Below are 17,214 nucleotides of genomic sequence, written 5' to 3'. Positions count from 1 at the left end.
ATCTCAATCTTAGAGGACTATCAAGCTTTAAGATAATTAAAAAAAAATCGGGATTGATGGGTGGTCTCATCGGCGACCACCGCCTCTTAGAGATCGTTGCTGCCAAAGGAGGCACAAGGAGGCACTGACAATCTCGAAGGAGGAGATGGTGGCCCCTATTTTAGAATTCATATTCATAAACTTTTTATATACATTTTATTTTACAATTGAAAAAGGCTTTAAAGTTATTTACAATTGGGCCACAGATCTTCTTAGATTTTCTAATTAGGCCCCAAACAAGTTCCGACTACTCGTGACCCGGTTCCTGCGCGAAAAGCCGAAAATAGTCCGAAAATAAAAAAAGCCGCGGCTTCTCTTTTGCTTCTCTGTGCGTTGCTCCTCTCCTCCGCCCAATCTCTCTCTCTCTCTCTCCTCCCATCTGCCCAATGCTCTCTTCCTCCTCCTCAAACCACAGCAAAACCCTCCTCACTCCTCCCCTCTCCTCCTTCTCCCACAAACCCTAACCGCCAATTCCTCTTCCGCCACCTCCTCGGCCAATCAATCGACCCCAGATGGCCTCCCGGGACCAAGCCCTATCACTCCTAGCCGCCGCAAACAACCACGGCGACTTGGCGGTGAAGCTCTCGTCTCTCAAGCAGGTCAGGGACATTCTCCTCGCCGTGGACCCTTCCCTCGCATCAGAGCTCTTCCCTTACCTTGCCGAGCTCCATCCAGTCCTCGCCCCAGAGCCTCGTCAGGAAGTCTCTCGTCGAGTCAGTGCCCCCTAACCCTATAAATTCTTCTTCTTTAGTCCGGGAAAGTCCTGAATTTTTGACCTTTTGGAAGGGTTGAATCGGAATCGTGTGTGCTGCCTGCTAATTATGCGTCGAGTCAGTGTTGGAAGCTCGTCTTATGGCATAGGGTTCAATTTTTAACATGCTAACTCTAGTAGCAGAAAGAAGTAAAAGGGAAAGGAAAAAGAAAAAATTTACTGCCAATGTGCTGCATCTTCTCTTCTTTTCCCCTTAAATTTTATCAATTTGATGTGTTATGGGAATGAAAAATGAAGAATTTTGTGTTAAGCTACTCCGTTCCGGCAAAAGAACCCTGTGACTATTCATAAATAAGACATGAACATATCCCTTAACAGCACAGTGCCTAATACTGGATCTGCCAAAACTGACAGCTGTGGTGTTCAAGTGTGTGAGTTGTGCTTTTATTGTTGGCTCCGAGTCATGTTGGTTTGAAATCCAGTCTGATGTTATATTTTGTATTTATTAGGATAGTGGAAGAGATTGGGTCGAAAGCAATGGAATACTTGGCAGTATTGATGCCAGTCTTACTGGCATTATTGAGAGATGCTGATCCAGATGTTGCAGCACAGTCCGTCATCAGTGGCACGAAGCTCTTCAGTGGTATTCTCGAGGAGATGGCAGTGCAGGTCTCTCAATTCCCTTACCCGGACTTAATATCCAATTCTAGGATGTCATGATCAGGTCAAACAGCTGTTATATCATGTAGGATTCTTACGGTTACTGCATTGGATTGAGGTCATTGAAGAGTTTTAAAAGCAGTCAATGCTCGTGATAGATTTCTATAGATGGTTGTTCATAAATATTCTTGTGATTGTTTATATCTCATTTTCCTAATAAGTTACTTGAGATATATGGTCAAAATTTGTACACAAACATGGTGTTTCTCTATAGAATATTTGTAGCTCTTATAATGTCTGTTTAAATATCTGAGTTCTATCATAGGAACCTGAACTAGCTCTCCTGTATTTCATGCATATGCATACGCGTGTGTGTGTTTATCATGTTGGGCGACAATTGCCTTTTCTTTATTTTTATTTTTATTTTTAAATTATATATAATTTAGTTTAGCCTATCAAACATCCTGGCATACGGTCGAGCTGATCATGATTTCTGTGGCTTCATGCTATTTGAATCAGTATTCATGAGTTCCTTTTCCTGCTCATATCTCATACTGGTAGTGTGACATGTGCTAATGATTAAATTCTGATGTCCTTTCATCCTCTAATTCCAAATGCTCATGGACATTGTTCTTAACTAGATGCATCACCGAGGAAAAGTCGAGAGGTGGCTTGAAGATCTTTGGACGTGGATGGTTAAGTTCAAAGATGATGTGTATACCATTGCAATTGAGGTATTTGGAGAACGTATATGTGGATTTCATCAGCTGGTCATGACATCCGAGTTAGATTCATTGTTGATGGCCCGAATTCTAACTAATTGTGGACATGGATAGTTTTCTCATCTTCTGTTTTGTAACCATTGTGCAAGATGGATAGACATTGGAGCTGTACAAAAGTTATGCAGTGAAATGTCTACGGTTACTTTGTTGTAAAAGGTGCTTGATAATTTCACTTTCTAAAAGATAGACTGATAAAATGCAATCCCGAAAGAATTTCAGCCAAGCTGCTTTGGAACTTTACTTCCAATTTCACTTGGTGTGGTATAGATATATGTTCAATCCTTATGGCTATTGTTGTCTAGAATCCTAAAATGGATGATTTCTGAAAGTGGATTAAATGGTTAGGTATAATACAGATGTATCAAGATTATGGTTGCTCTACAATGCCCAAGAGTTAGCTTTGGGGAAAAAGAAGAAGCCACCTATATATCTCTTGAGGCATTTGGTTAAATGAGCTGTGCACATCGAAAAGAAGTCATTTGGGGCTCTGATGCACTTTGGGAATAGTTGGAGTGTCCCTACTTGTGTTGACAGCTTGTATACAAGTTTTTCTCCCCGTCTTTCATTCAATTACTGCTTCTGCTTACATATACTCAGCAAAAGAAAAAAAATGGGGAAAAATCAGAGCACTCCATTACCACGACGACTCGAAAAGCTAGAAGAGGGGAGGACTTGGGGAAGAGCGAAACTTTTAAATTCCACCATTATATTTGAGCTTATAGCCAAAATATATTTGATGTAAGAATTTTGATGTTTATATTTCATAAATGGAAGCTGTATCCACAACATGTAAGCAAATTTTGAAAATTTGAATTTTTAAACTCAATAATATTAATAGTAATGTCTGTGGACGGCCTACAAATACAACTAAAATTGATAATTATGGGCACTAGAAAGGACATTCAACTCATTATCTTATAAATGTATTTAGGAGAGTCAATCAAGAGAATTAGTTTGTCAAGACATTTTGTAGCTTTTGATTAGGATCTTTGTCAATACCAGTTGCTTGCTTGCAATGTGGAGGTCGGTCTCTGTACTGATTGTGAAGACAAATTTTGTCCCATTTGCAGAGGCTTGTTTTTCCCTTTCTGCTGAAATTTTCAGAGGCATCTTGATTGTAGCTCTGAGTTAGTTTAATTAATTATTTCTAGATAGACAGCACTTACTCTTTCTTTAAATAAACATGATGGTATGAGCACAGGATTATGATCTTTGTGCAAATAGAGACATTAATGGGATTCTGAAATGATATTATGTATCTTCTGTGCAATGACAGTTCCTGCTTTTTAAAACTCAAACTGCTCTATTTTCTTGCATGGGCACATCAAGTTAAGAATGCAGTTATCAGGCAGGCTGCAATAGTGAAAAGCTCAAGTTTTATTTTTTAGCATTTTCATTTAATTTGTGGTGCTAATTTGGGAGTTTCTCGATGTTGCAGATAGGTCCTGTTCGTACGAGACTGTTGGCGTTAAAATTCTTGGAGACATATGTTTCACTTTTCTCACCTGACAAGAATGATTCTGGAAGACCTGTGGTCGCAGGTACTTTTTGTCTCTTTTTTTCCAAAATGAGAGTGTTAACATTCTGCTAGGACGTTTAAGTTGTGTTTCGTCAAGGTTGACTGTGCTTTTATGTTCATTTTTCTCTTATCGTGACATGACGAGCTGACTCAATGTGTATCATTATTTGTAATAGGGAGCAGACACGTATTTAATGTTTCATGGCTAGTTGGAGGCCACCCTGTTCTTGATCCAGCTGTGTACATAGCAGAAGCGAAAAGGATCGTTGGAACTTTATTCGATCTGCTCAAAACAGCTAGTAGTCTTCCAGGATGTCTGACAGTTACCATTGTCAATTGGTGAGCTCACAAACTACAGTTAGTTTATGATCCAAATTATACTGCTAATTAGCGTGGCTTTGTTAATCTTCAAGTATGACAATACACTAGTCATGACACCACCGTGCATGTGTGTTTACATTCCTTCATGACTTGATTAGGCTCGCTGACATATTAAATACTGACTCTATTATTTGGTTAAACATATGGCAAAGTTAAGGATTGAGGCTTCCTTTCATTTAGTTGAATCAAACACTCATTGCATTCTCTTTCTTGTTGGTAAATCATGGTGTCGAGTTGTTGTCTTGGCATGTATGCTTGATCTTTTAGGTTGCATATATAGTTGAACTAGCTTCTCCTGTTCGCGGAGCCCTGACATTTTAAATTCATCCGTGTCTGCCATCTTAATTTCTGTAGGAGAGTCCTTGTTGGATTGGCGTGCAGTTGCAATTTTCATTATTTTAGGATTTGAATTTATTGTGATGATTTCTGTGTAGTCTAACCTGAATTTGTTATGTTCAACTACTTGGACTTGGGCAAATTAAGTAGATCGCTCTGTTTTCAATGATTGATGAAATTAGTTCTGGGAAAGTGTTTGAGATTTCTACTAGACATTGACCTTGCAAGGGTTTAGACAATTGGTGGATTGCTTGAGAGCTTGCTATAGTCAATAAACGGCATAGGGATCCTCAGACTCTTTTGTAGTATGCATCTGTCTTGATTGTGTATACAAGATTGATCAGCAATTGTCTCAATCCTTTAGAAGATGTAGTTGTATAAGTTGTTCTTTGCTTCCTACACTTATTAGCTCGGTGCTGTTTGTTGGATGGCAACTTTTCCTTTTGAGGCCAGCATTTTCTTTATTCCAATGAGGCATCTCCATAAATGCCAGCCACAAGGGGTAGCTGATAAAATTGTCAGAATTATTGTTTTCACTCTACTGGCTGATGTACTAGGGAGCTTTAGTTTGAAGCATAAAAGGCGATTCTGGGTGATTTGGTTGTGGTTTCCTTTATTTTTTGCAAAGAAAGTGATATACTTATAATTTTGATGCGTGCATGGCATTAACTTTTTAGTTTCTACTGCACGGCAACTTTCTGCTCTGCTGATGTCTTTAAATAGCTTCAGATTACAAAGGCCTTAAAATGTTAATTTAGAGATAAAATGAAGTTTGCCTGCTGTTTTACACACTTAATTTGGAGGGATAACTGAGGCTTGGAACAGGTAGTACAACGCCTTCTGCATTTGCCTGATATTATTGCAGTGTGCTGTCGAGCTATCCTTTAAGGAGTTGATGGCTTCAAGTACTGCTGCCTTCGCTGGTTCTGAAACTTGGAGTACCTGAGCTAGACAATGTGATACTGGACTACTTAAGCTGATAGAAACTTTGCAGTTAAAGGAAGCAATTATGCCTTGTAAACTGTCAGCTAGGCCATAAAATATAACATTCTTTCATTTATATCTGCTGCATTTGCCTGCAGCTGGTTATGTATATAAATCCTTGATAACAGATTATACACATTTTATACCATAATGATTGAGAGTACTTTATACAGGAATTTCTTCTCTTTCATACTGGGCTCACTTTTTCCCTCTCTGGTTGCCATCAAATCTACAAATCTTTTGTTTAGATTTGTTTGCCTTTCAAAGCCAAGAGAAACATGAAAATGGTCGGTTTATATGAGTCAATTTCCACAGAAACGTCTAAATTGCCATCTGCCTCCTCATTCCTATCGAGTTGTGCTTCTGCATGATATGTATTAAGTGTGTTTTTGGAACATCACGTTCTGTTCAATGTTTAATTTCAGTTACTTTGATAAAATTTGCACCCAGCAGAATTCTGATCTTTGGGCAAAAGTAGTAAGAGAGCTCACTGGTTGATTTTGCCATCTGATAAGGGAGCTAAGGGTGAAGCTGAGGCCGATATCCTTTCTACTTCTATCTTGATCATTTTTTTAATTAAAAAAAAAAATCAAAGTTTTGGTAGTTTAGTTTGAAATCTGACTTTTTAATAACCAAACTATGTACCTTTCTGTTTTCTTCAGTTTGTTGGGATAAAAGTCCCATGGGAAATGTAATTTAAAAGCGCATAGTATATTGTCTAAACACGCAATATCTGCAGCTTACCATAGCAAAGTTTATTCCAAGGTTGTGCAAAACACACTTGTGCATGAGATGTTTAGCGGACTGACATACGGAATGCAGTTGTCTTCAATATGCCCTGTAATTATCCATTATTTGCAAAGGCTCATGTGAAAATTCGGCTTTTGCGAAGATTACATGTCTTCCTTCTGCTTATTTTGGTCGTCAACAAAATTCGTAAACTGCTAGAGAAGATGCATATTTTCCCAGTTGGTGTCAAATGTTTATATTTCATTCAAAGGGAGCAACTACGCAGTGTATTTTTTTGGTGTGAGTCGAAATTGGACATGTAGTCAGATGATTTGGTAGAGTTCTGGCAAACTTGTGCTATCGATTTTGTAAATTACTTTTACTTTTTATAAGTATTTTGTAAATTGTTCTCAAAGCAAAACAAAAATGACTTGCTGTAGTTTGAAACCCCTGTTTTGTGCGGGGGTAAATAAATTCTAAGTGCGTGATCTGCATTCTGTTCATGATGTTGATAAAAGAAGTTGAAGGATGTGGTTTGTTAAGTTGCTGTTGCTAAAATCGCAAGATATGGTGTGCATTGTTTCTAAAAGCCTAAGAAACAAATAGGAGTCTTTGCTCCATTATCACGATAACGAAATATTTTTAAAGTTACAGTACCTGGGGTTCTCTTTGAGTATCTGCACTACTTGCTTCACTACTCTAATTGTATTATGGATTCTGAATTGCATATTTGGATTTTTTTTGATACCTTATGGTGATGGTTCATAATTTGTCATTCACAATACTGGTGAAATATTGAGGGAGCTGAATTTGCAGATGCATCCTCCAAAGTCTTATTGGATCAGTAAACGATAATGTTGAACCTTCTTACGTGGGGTTCTGTCTGAAAAGTTAAACTATGACTAGTCAATGTTGTTATAGACTGCTCTTGCAACGTAGGAATTTGATGTCCGGCTCTGTTAGTTTCCTCAGGCATATGCTTCATGGCAGTCCTGAGTTGGTTCTGTGTTTGTCTAATTGGAAGTCAATCTAGCTGAGTCTCTGTCAGATGGAATGGACTATGGAGCCTCCTAAGACACAGTCAGGCATGTCATTAGGAGCTATGAGTTGGCTGGTAGTTATCGTTAATGTAACGGAGATAAAATGGATTTAGTATGCCGCTGGATGCATCTTACCAGTCATTTAAAAGGGAGTGTAGAGAATGCGCAACATAACTATGCGCCGGAACATCTCTTTCATTGCATTCATGACTACCCCTGTCCTCTAGGACTTAATGGCTTTGTTCCAATGCTTCTGCAACATCCTCAACATAGGATGGGATCAGGCATGTCTATCGGTTAAGATTCATGATTCTGATGTTCTCGTCACGACTCTTCCATTTCTTCCCCCTTTTGACAATGCGCATTTTTGGGAAGAGTAACCTTTGATAGTGGTTTTCTTACAATATGTTGCACATAATCATATCTATGGTTCTTCTTACTTTAATGAACCATATTTTCAGTTGGCACCTACATCCTTTTTTGCGATGCAGGGGGTTAAATTTGCATCCTGTCCTTTATTGTACTCCTAATGCTTTTGAAATTTTCTCTTTGACAGTCTTGCAGCTATTGCTAGAAAGAGGCCACAGTACTTCAGCACAATCTTCTCAGTATTGCTCGACTTTAATCTCAACTTTCAGACGGCGAAGGGTTTTCATGCTCCCAGCGTTCAATATTCTTTTAGAACTGCTTTTTTGGGATTTCTTAGGTGTACATATCCTCCAATTGTAGAGGTACAGTCCTTTTACTATTTAGCCGTGTTTTAAGAGATATACATTTTGTTCTCTTTACTGTATATTTAATAGTCAAAAACATGATAATGGGATAATGGTTTTTGATTGTGAGACTCAGAATCATTTGTTCATCTATATATGTGGATCTTGCTCTAATTGTACTCTCCTCTCGTATAAGTTACAGTTTTACTTCAAATGGTTTGTTTCTTCAAGCATCTCTGCAAAGTGCTGCTTTGATGTTCAAATGAATGCAGTTTTTCTTTTATCAGTAAAACTTCATGTTCTTGACTATTTATCCTGGGGTTGTCAAGGGTAAATTTTCAGTTAGTAATAGCCGCTCAGCATTTTTCCTGGCCTGTCTGTTGAAACTATAAAATCTATTCAAAGGAACTCTCTTTCAGCCAATTCTGGCTCATGATTCATTCGTTTGGTTTCATTTCGCTTTCAGTCAAGGGAGAGATTACTTAGGGCTCTACGAGCAATGAATGCTGGAGATGCTGCTGAACAAGCCATTAGACAAGTTGATAAGCTCCTAAGAAGTGCTGAGCGAGCTTCTCGTGATTTCCGTATAACTAAGGTTTGATAGACCAATTGATGAATTCCATTATTATTATAGGCTATAAGCTTAATAAACACAATCAGCTTTTTGTTGGATTTCTCTAACAACTTTCCATAACCGTCAGGATGATCACCTAACCATCCAGACGCCCTTTCCTGGGGATATAATGAAGAAAAGGTCTCTCCATCAGGAGGAAGACGATTTTTCCTATAATAATCATGAAATGCATTCTAAGCGAACTCGCTATGGTTTCCAATGCCAATCCTGTTTTGCCTGTTCAAACCACTGATTTAATGAATGGTTCTCTCTCTGCGAATGAGGACTCCCCTAATGTTCCAGCATTTGATGGTGACGAGTTGACGCCGGCTGAACAAATGATTGCTATGATTGGTGCTTTGCTGGCTGAAGGGGAAAGAGGTGCTGAGTCACTTGAAATTCTCATTACAAAAATGCATCCTGATATGTTGGCAGATATTGTAATAACGAATATGAAGCACCTGCCCAAAGTCTCTCCACCATTAACAAGGCTTGGGACCTCGCAAGCAACCCCACAGGTTGGATCTCTAAGTCTTCCATCCCAAATTTCTGCACTGCATGGAATTCAAGTTTCCACTGGACAAGTGCCGCATCCTTATGCACCTGCAACAAGTTCTCTGTATTCTGATGCAACTACTGCTGTTAGTAATTCACCAGCAGAGTCTAGGCGTGATCCACGGAGGGTAAGCCCACCTTTTTTCATCTGTGTTGTCTCCCTCTTGTTCTCCGTTTGTTTTCCTTTGTCCATTAGTACGAATGTCTGACTAGCAATATGATCAATCTAATTTGTAATTTATAAAAACCAGTCTGAGCCAGCTGGTTCTCTCAGCAAACTAGCCTGAAGCACAACAATAATATAATTTCTATATTATGGATAGAGTCATTGTCTGAAGTGGTAAGGAGCAGAGAGGAGAGGCTCAACTCGCTCTTTTAACATGATATGTTCGCCCAAATGGGCTTAGTGCGAGGGCCTGGCCTTACCTGATTCCATGGGCAAGTAGGATGTCTGTTGGGCTAGAATGAACTACACATGGAGTCTCTTACCAGGGAAGAGAAGAAAACGTCCAGTCCTCATCTCTCTGCTTTGGTGTCAGAGGCAAAGATCTTGGGAGTATGGTTGTATGTTGAACTTATCTTTCCTACTATTTTCTTCAGGATCCACGTCGCCATGATCCACGACTAGCATTGCCAGCTGAACTTCCTTCTACACCAAATATGGATGAGTCTGTTGCTACAAAATCAGACTGGGAGAGTTCTAGTGTGAGTAAGCCTCCTCCATCAGCTGTTGCAATCAGTGGTAAAACTCCTATAATGCCGTCCATCCCAAAAATCAAGACTGATGAAGACACGTTTGAATATGCTTCAAATTCCGAAACTATCAAGCAAACTCCTGAAGTCGAGGTTCCTGATGATGCTAAGGATAAAGCCCAAACTATTGAGGTCAAATTTTCATCAGATTCTCCCTTTTCTCCAAGACAAATGGATGAAAATGATTCAGTTGCAGCTAAGGCAGAGGTTATGGAGCCGCATGAGTCTGAGATGACAGATATTGAAGAAATGGAGCAACATTCTCCAGCTGAAAGCCCTTCTGTGTTGGAAGATACGGTACAGGAACTACCTACTGTTCCTCCATATGTTGAACTTATCAGAGAACAGGAAATTAATGTGCAAAAGTTGTCAGTAAGGCGGATAATAGAATCGTACAAGCACCTTACTGGAAAAGAATGTGAAGACATGAGGATATCATTAATTGCTCGGTTGGTTGCTCAGGTATCTCTAACATTTTATAGGAATTTCAGTTTCTTGAGGCTGAACTACTCTGTAGGTGGTTATTGCAACTTCCTATAATGAGTTTGTTGTTGTGAAAGTCTTTTGAGTGGATTGATTTATGTCCTTGGAGTATTTTGCTAAACTTACATGCATGTTTTTAAGTGATGCTTTGATTATGTTAACACACTGATTAGAAAGATTTTATATCAGTAAGAATAATTAAGAAAATTTGGTAATAATAAATTCAGTTGCTTTAAATAAGCTGATAGTTTGTTGTGCATATTCCCTTTACAAAAGTTGTGGCTGCTTTCTTTTCTTCCTTGTACTTTTCTCATTACTTATGGGACTTGTTATCTTCTTCTGCTTGGAATATGGAAAACCAAACTTTTATTTGTTCAAGCAGATTGGTATTAACGTGCTTCTCTGTATTCCTTTAGTCCCGTTTATTCTGGCTTTAGATATTTCTTTAGGTATTCCAAATTATATTGCGGTAGCTGCATAGGTTTTCGTGAATAAACAGGCTGTGGTTCTGTCTTCTTTGAGATGCACTACTTTCTCAATCTCTTCATTAATAAGCAGCTAAGACTAAAATGAAATGTGAAGTTTAGGGATAGTAATTTTCAGCGATGAATTTGTTAGTAAAATGGCTCTGATGCTCAGTTTTAGGCACTTGATAGTGAGTTCATGCAAGTGAGATGTCACTTGATATAAGTACCATGTGCATAGAAAGCTCTTCTTAGATGATGTTGGTGATCCTTGTGTTTTCAACATTTGCATCTGCCAAGCAACAGTGCAAGTTGCAGATTCTAGTGGTGAAGTGCCTCTGTCGGTGATTGTACTGAGAAGGCTCGTCTATTGAAGGTCTATATATGAGTTGTTCCATGATTCATGTCTTGTGTCTTGTTTTAGATTGATGCTGATGATGATCTAGTAGTGGTGCTGCAAAGACATATCCTGGAAGATTACCAATTACAGAAGGTACTTGCTGCTTAAAATCTGAGGATTCATCACTTATTTCATTTATCTATTATTCCTCTTTGATTGGTAGGCTCAGTTATAGTAAGTTTGAAATATGATATATGGGAGGATGATGTATTTAAAAGGAGAAGAATCATAGCCTTAGTGGCAAAAAGTTTCTTATAATTCGGCCTTCAAATTAAGTAATTTATCTTTTGTTAAACCTAAACTAATAGCAAAAACTGAATTTGTCTGGATTGCGTTTCGGCCTTCTGGCTCATCAAAAAACACAAAAATTGCCCTGGATTCTCATCAAAACACATTTCCTTGTTTACTGTTCTATCTTCCTATGGGCAAGACATGTCTGTCAAAAAACTTTTAGGTCAGAAATGTGCTCGCGAAAGTCGACTTGCAGTTTAGATAGTATAGTTGTAGGAAATATGTTTCAGAATCAAATTGAAAGGGTATAAGATTGGCCGAGAAAAAGGTGTATCTAATCAGGTCAGCTCCTCATATGAATTATGTATTGCACGTACTTGTTTAAAAAGCACATAGTAATCCCCTAGAGGTGCACTTTGGCACAACACATACTAGATTACACACTTAATGGATTGAGTCATCCTTTCTGTAATAACATTATTAATTAATCATCGTATCACTTCATGTTTCAGGGGCACGAGCTTGTTTTGCATATCCTGTACCATCTCCATTTCCTAGCCGCCTCCAGTGATGTCCCAAACTCTGCTGAAGTTATATATGAAAAGTTCCTCTTGGCAGTGGTAAGAGTTTGTCAACTCTGTGAACTGATCTCTCATATTTCTTTACGTCTGTGGTGAACTTTATATGAATTGTTTTGTGGTTTAATTTTCCTTGAAGGCCAAATCTTTGCTCGATCATTTTCCACCCTCGGACAAGTCATTCAGCCGGCTTCTTGGGGAAGCTCCATTGTTGCCTAGTTCTTTGTTGAAGTTATTAGATGATATCTGCTTCTCTGATGTTTCTGATGATCGGGGAAAAAGTCTGCGGGATGCCGATCGGGTCACTCAGGGTCTTGGTTCTGTATGGAGCTTGATTTTGGGGCGTCCACATTATCGCCAATCGTGCTTGGATATAGCTTTGCAGGTAAGTGGAGCATTTGGAGTCTCTTTTTGTGGCTTTGAGTATGTGGGAAGGCATAAATTGAAGATGTCTATCTTTGCCTACTTTGTGATTGTTTTCTTCTTTTTACAGTAATGGAGGGACTTAAAGAAACAAACAAGTGCTGATGATATTCTTTTTTGTTCATTATATATTTTTTGGTTAAGAATTCTTTTCCACTCAAGATACTCCTGCCTTTGATTGACAGTGTGCTATACACCGACAAGAGGAAATCCGAGCTAAAGCTATTCGATTGGTACGGAAACTTATGTGGCCTATTGACTTACGATAAGTTTTTTGCACTAAAATTCTCAACTTTCTGCCTGGGAGTTGGAATGAAAGCTAATGTTTAATTTCTCGACAGGTGGCTAACAAGCTCTACCAGCTGAGCTACGTATCAGACATTATAGAGCAGTTTGCGAGGAATATGTTTTTGTCAGCTATCAATCAGAATGTTTCGGGTGCGGAGCAGAATGTTTCACAACCTGGACAGAATGAACAAGCTGAAGGGGAGGTAACGCGAGCTTTATATTCTAGCTATTTATATGCCGGCAATTATTTTAGATGGTCATATTATTGACTAGTAGTTTTGGGGAGTGTTTATTATTTTTGTACATACTGGAATGGAGATACAGATATCTTCTTATTAGTTTTACCATCCTATATCAGATTAACCAGTTGCAAAATTCCATGGTCCAGTTCTATTATTTAGATCCATCTGAATAGACTAGGCCTAGAATTCTATTAGACTTAAGGTGTCCTAATTCGGAAACTTGGGAATTTTCTGGCAATTTTTGAGAAGCATAATGCCCTAGCTCGATTTGTTTTTTTAGCAAAGTACTTGAGACAACTTAGATCTTGTAGGTTCAATCAAGCTTCCCTATCCCATTGAAGAAAAATCTCTGCAGCAGCATCTACCATACAATGATTTGAGAAGGCAAAATATTATATAACTCCGTAAATTGTTTACTCCAGAACTTTTTCAAATAAATAGAAAAAGCTCACTCTTCCAAAAATTACTTTCCTTTTCTAGTACATTACTATTTACTGAGATATGCATGTAACATTGCAAGAGAAGCAACAAACCAGCCCATGTTTGTTTAATGTTTCTTGTCATGTAGTTTTTACTGAATTTCATTCTTTCCTTTTCTCAGATTGGCAGTGATAAGACTACTTTTAGTGGTTCTGAAGTTTCTGAGACTGTAACCTCTGATACTGAATCTGCAAGGAGCACTCAAGCTCTGGGCCAAAGCTCTTCTGTTTCATTTCTTGAAGCTCAAAGACTCATTTCTTTATTTTTTGCATTGTGTACAAAGGTTGGTTCCTTTTAAATAACAACTGGTGACTGTACACGAGGCAGTTCATTTTGGCAACTATATCAATGGTGGCTTAATCCATTGACTGAATTATGTTGGTGGTTTTCCATTTCTAGTGAACTGACTTTTTCTTTCCTTGCAGAAACCTAATCTTCTTTACCTCGTTTTTGAAACTTATGGGCAAGCTCCTAAGACCGTAAAGCAGGTCTTTTTCTAATGGTCCTTTCCTTTTTCTTTTTTTTAAAATATTCCATGAAATTTCCAATTTTAGCCTTTGCCTTCATATGTAACAAAAAATTTGTTTCATCAAATTAGAGATTGTGCCCAAAATAAAACGCTGTCTCACTAATTTGCTGTTTTTATCCTCTACTCAGTGAAAGAACCGTTTATTTTGAATATAAAATGACAGAATCAATGAACAGGGGAAGAGGGAATTGCTGTGACATTTCAAATCTCAAATGTTTTCTGATTATGCAGGCTGTTCATCGGCATATTCCAATCCTTATCAGGGCCTTGGGTTCATCTCACCCTGAGTTGCTATATGTAATATCAGATCCACCTCAAGGAAGCGAGAATCTTTTGACGCTGGTAGCTTCCAGTGTTCCTACTTCATATTTCTTCAAACCTGATTTGCGTCTTTTATAAAGCTAGGTAAATGTTAATTCCGGTCTTATTTCTTTCTAGGTGCTGCAAATATTGACTGACGAAACAATACCTTCTCCGGAGCTCGTAGCTGCTGTGACAACATTTATATGAAACTAAGTTGAAGGTATCACCTTTATATAGGCCAATCTCCTTTCCTCCTCCTCTCCCATCCCTCCATATCTCTCTCTCCCTCTCTCTCTGTCTATATCTGTCCTCCAGTTTTAAGCAAGTATCTCTGTTTCTGCAGGACGTTTCTATCCTTATTCCAATGTTACCTTCTTTCTCGAAGAATGAGGTTAGCCCTAATACACTTTATCACTCTTTTAATTTCCATTTTCACTTAAAAGGCATCTTGTCTATGAATAAACTGTTTGTTAGCCATTTTAATCTATTCAAATGTTCAATAATTTTGGAAAGTATTATAATGTACACTGTTCTGAAAATGATATTGCTCTATGATCTCCAGCTGTCTTTTTTATGTTATGGGTCCTAACACTTAGGAAAATGAGTTCTAGTTAGTTCTAATTATACACGTGATATGGTAGGAGTTTCATGAATACACTGAAGTTTGACAGATATTAGTAGTCTGAATATGGATAATTACATGAAGTACATATTTCTATTACAGTTATCTATGTCCATATTTTGTCATTTAGTGTCACTTAGGAGGGTTTTTCTTTGAACTCTTTCTTTATCTCAGATAGAAAATCTCTAACATGTAACCTTTTTTTTTTTTTTTTTTTTTTTTCAGGTTTTGCCTATTTTCCCGCGGCTTCTTGACCTTCCTCCTGAAAAATTCCAGAAGGCACTTGCTCACATATTACAGGTACTGCATCATACAACTTTTTTTATTGATATGCTGAATATGGATTTATGGGTTTCAACTGGAATTATGGCGGAGTCTGTGATATCCAAAAATAGGAAGGACAAATTTGGAATCTAACAATGTAAATGTTTGTTACAGGGCTCAGCTCATTCTGGTCCTGCTTTAACACCTGCCGAGGTGCTGGTGGCGATACATAATATTGTCCCCGAGAAAGATGGTATTCCCCTCAAAAAGGTAATCTTTGTTTTTCTATCAATGCTTTACTGTGCACAAAGTTTTCTGGGATTTTCCTCATACATCAGCATACTTTTTTTCTAGGTCTCCTTGTACTGTTTGGTTTTTTAAGTTTGTTTGGTTGGTGAAGGTCTATTAATTGAGTTTGTTTTGCAGGTGATGGATGCTTGCTCGGCTTGCTTTGAACAGCGCACAGTTTTCACTCAGCAGGTCTTGGCAAAGGCTTTGAATCAGATGGTGAGTGACTTTTCCTCGAACTTAAATTTGTTCCGTCCTTCTAGGTCCGTGCCCTTGCCTTCTGGCGGAGGTGCTGGACCTGATTTTAGAGCCCATTATTCATTGATCCTTTCCTGAAATAAGAACTTGGTGTTTTTAGGTTGATCAAACTCCGCTGCCTTTGCTCTTCATGAGAACAGTCATTCAGGCTATTGACGCCTTTCCTACGCTGGTAATATAATAGGTTTATGCTCTTCAGTTTTGAACTTTTACTTTCTTTTCTTCATGGCTGCTCGAGTGCAACTGATATGCCAAAAGCATGTAGTATTGTTATACACGTCTTACAGAAACGTGAAGGTGATAAAAATGCGTGAAGCTGAATCTTTCTTGTGCATATTCTCCTCTCAGGTCGATTTCGTCATGGAGTTACTGTCAAAACTCGTGAGTAGACAGGTATCATGCCATTCCGTATTTTCAGCCATCTCATTTGATTAGTTTTGCAGCTGCACAACCTAGACTTACCACTGCTTGAACAAAACTAATAAAAGTCTGTTTATGCTCAAACAACAGATCTGGAAGATGCCGAAATTGTATGTGGGCTTCTTGAAATGCGTAGCTCAGACTCAACCACATTCTTTCCGCGTGTTGTTACAGGCAAGTGCTAGCCATTCCTTAATCATCATTGCGGACAAATTTGCTCATCTGCCCTTTGCTTTGTATTTGGAAGCGGCCTTTTTCTGTTAACCCATTTCGTTCTCTTGCAGTTGCCGCCACCACAGCTAGAAAGTTCTCTGAACAAGTATGCTCATTTAAGAGGGCCCCTCGCTGCTTTTGCAAGTCAACCCAGCGTCAGAGCTTCACTGCCCAGGTAGCTCCTATTCTTTGCATAAATTGAAAATCTTGTTCCTCTGCACAAATTGCAAAATTGAAAAGAAAAGAGACTGTCCTTGTGTTGTTGGGTAATTAATTTGAATTGCTTAGCCATATGCCTCAACTGGTTAAGTTAAGCCATTATTTTAATTATGTTTTTTTCTTCCATTTGTTGGGTTCCGGGAATCTCTCTAGGCCAACACTTTCAGTCCTTGGAATTGCAACTGAACCCAACTCGCAGCAGCCTCACCATTCATCTGCTCTGCCACCAGAAACGAGCTCTTCCGTGCGTGGAGCCACCATGACGTGACAGTATTTCCTGCCCCTTAGTATTCGATGATTTTACCGTCTAGATCATGACAAAGCTGATACCCGAGGAAGTTGCAAGGATTCAAATCATCAGAGGTGCAACCCACGATGTTGCAAATTGGCTCTGCTCGTTCCTTCTCAGCTCACGGCTATGAAGGGCTGCTGTTCTAATTGGCAGGCAGTCAACCGTGTTCGATAGTTCTTGACCTAGTGCTATCGCCCCACCGGAATCTGTGCCATAGTTGTATATTATCTTTCGTAATCCCCTCTTTATTAATTTTGCTCTCATGTAATATGTTCTGAAACATTGGTTTCGGTTCGGCATCTACATTACATCAGAGAAATTGTTGCGTTGGGTGAGTGAGAAATATTGAATTGAAGAGAGTTTTTAGCAGTACAGATGCCGGGGAAGAAATAATTGATAAT

The 17,214-nt window shown here is 38.6% G+C and overlaps 1 protein-coding gene across 1 annotated transcript; it reads left to right on the top strand.

Annotated features, from left to right (window-relative positions):
- The first annotated feature begins 416 nt into the window (after positions 1–416).
- LOC116186944 lies at positions 417–17,199 on the top strand. The gene is given in 30 exon segments (XM_031523216.1): positions 417–713; positions 715–752; positions 1,261–1,420; positions 2,053–2,145; positions 3,632–3,734; positions 3,889–4,051; positions 7,739–7,913; positions 8,362–8,490; positions 8,597–8,722; positions 8,724–9,191; positions 9,664–10,278; positions 11,188–11,256; positions 11,907–12,014; positions 12,112–12,357; positions 12,581–12,628; positions 12,737–12,886; positions 13,527–13,688; positions 13,831–13,893; positions 14,166–14,276; positions 14,373–14,429; positions 14,431–14,457; positions 14,581–14,628; positions 15,085–15,159; positions 15,298–15,393; positions 15,550–15,630; positions 15,770–15,841; positions 16,018–16,062; positions 16,180–16,263; positions 16,374–16,477; positions 16,675–17,199. Coding segments are annotated over 30 exon segments (3,993 nt in total). The 5' UTR covers positions 417–551; the 3' UTR covers positions 16,790–17,199.
- Positions 17,200–17,214: the final 15 nt, after the last annotated feature.

Source organism: Punica granatum, chromosome 1 (assembly GCF_007655135.1).
Source record: "Punica granatum isolate Tunisia-2019 chromosome 1, ASM765513v2, whole genome shotgun sequence".
Lineage (NCBI taxonomy): Eukaryota > Viridiplantae > Streptophyta > Magnoliopsida > Myrtales > Lythraceae > Punica > Punica granatum.
Note: the sequence above shows the minus strand (reverse complement) of the source record. Positions and strands in the feature narration are given on the sequence as shown.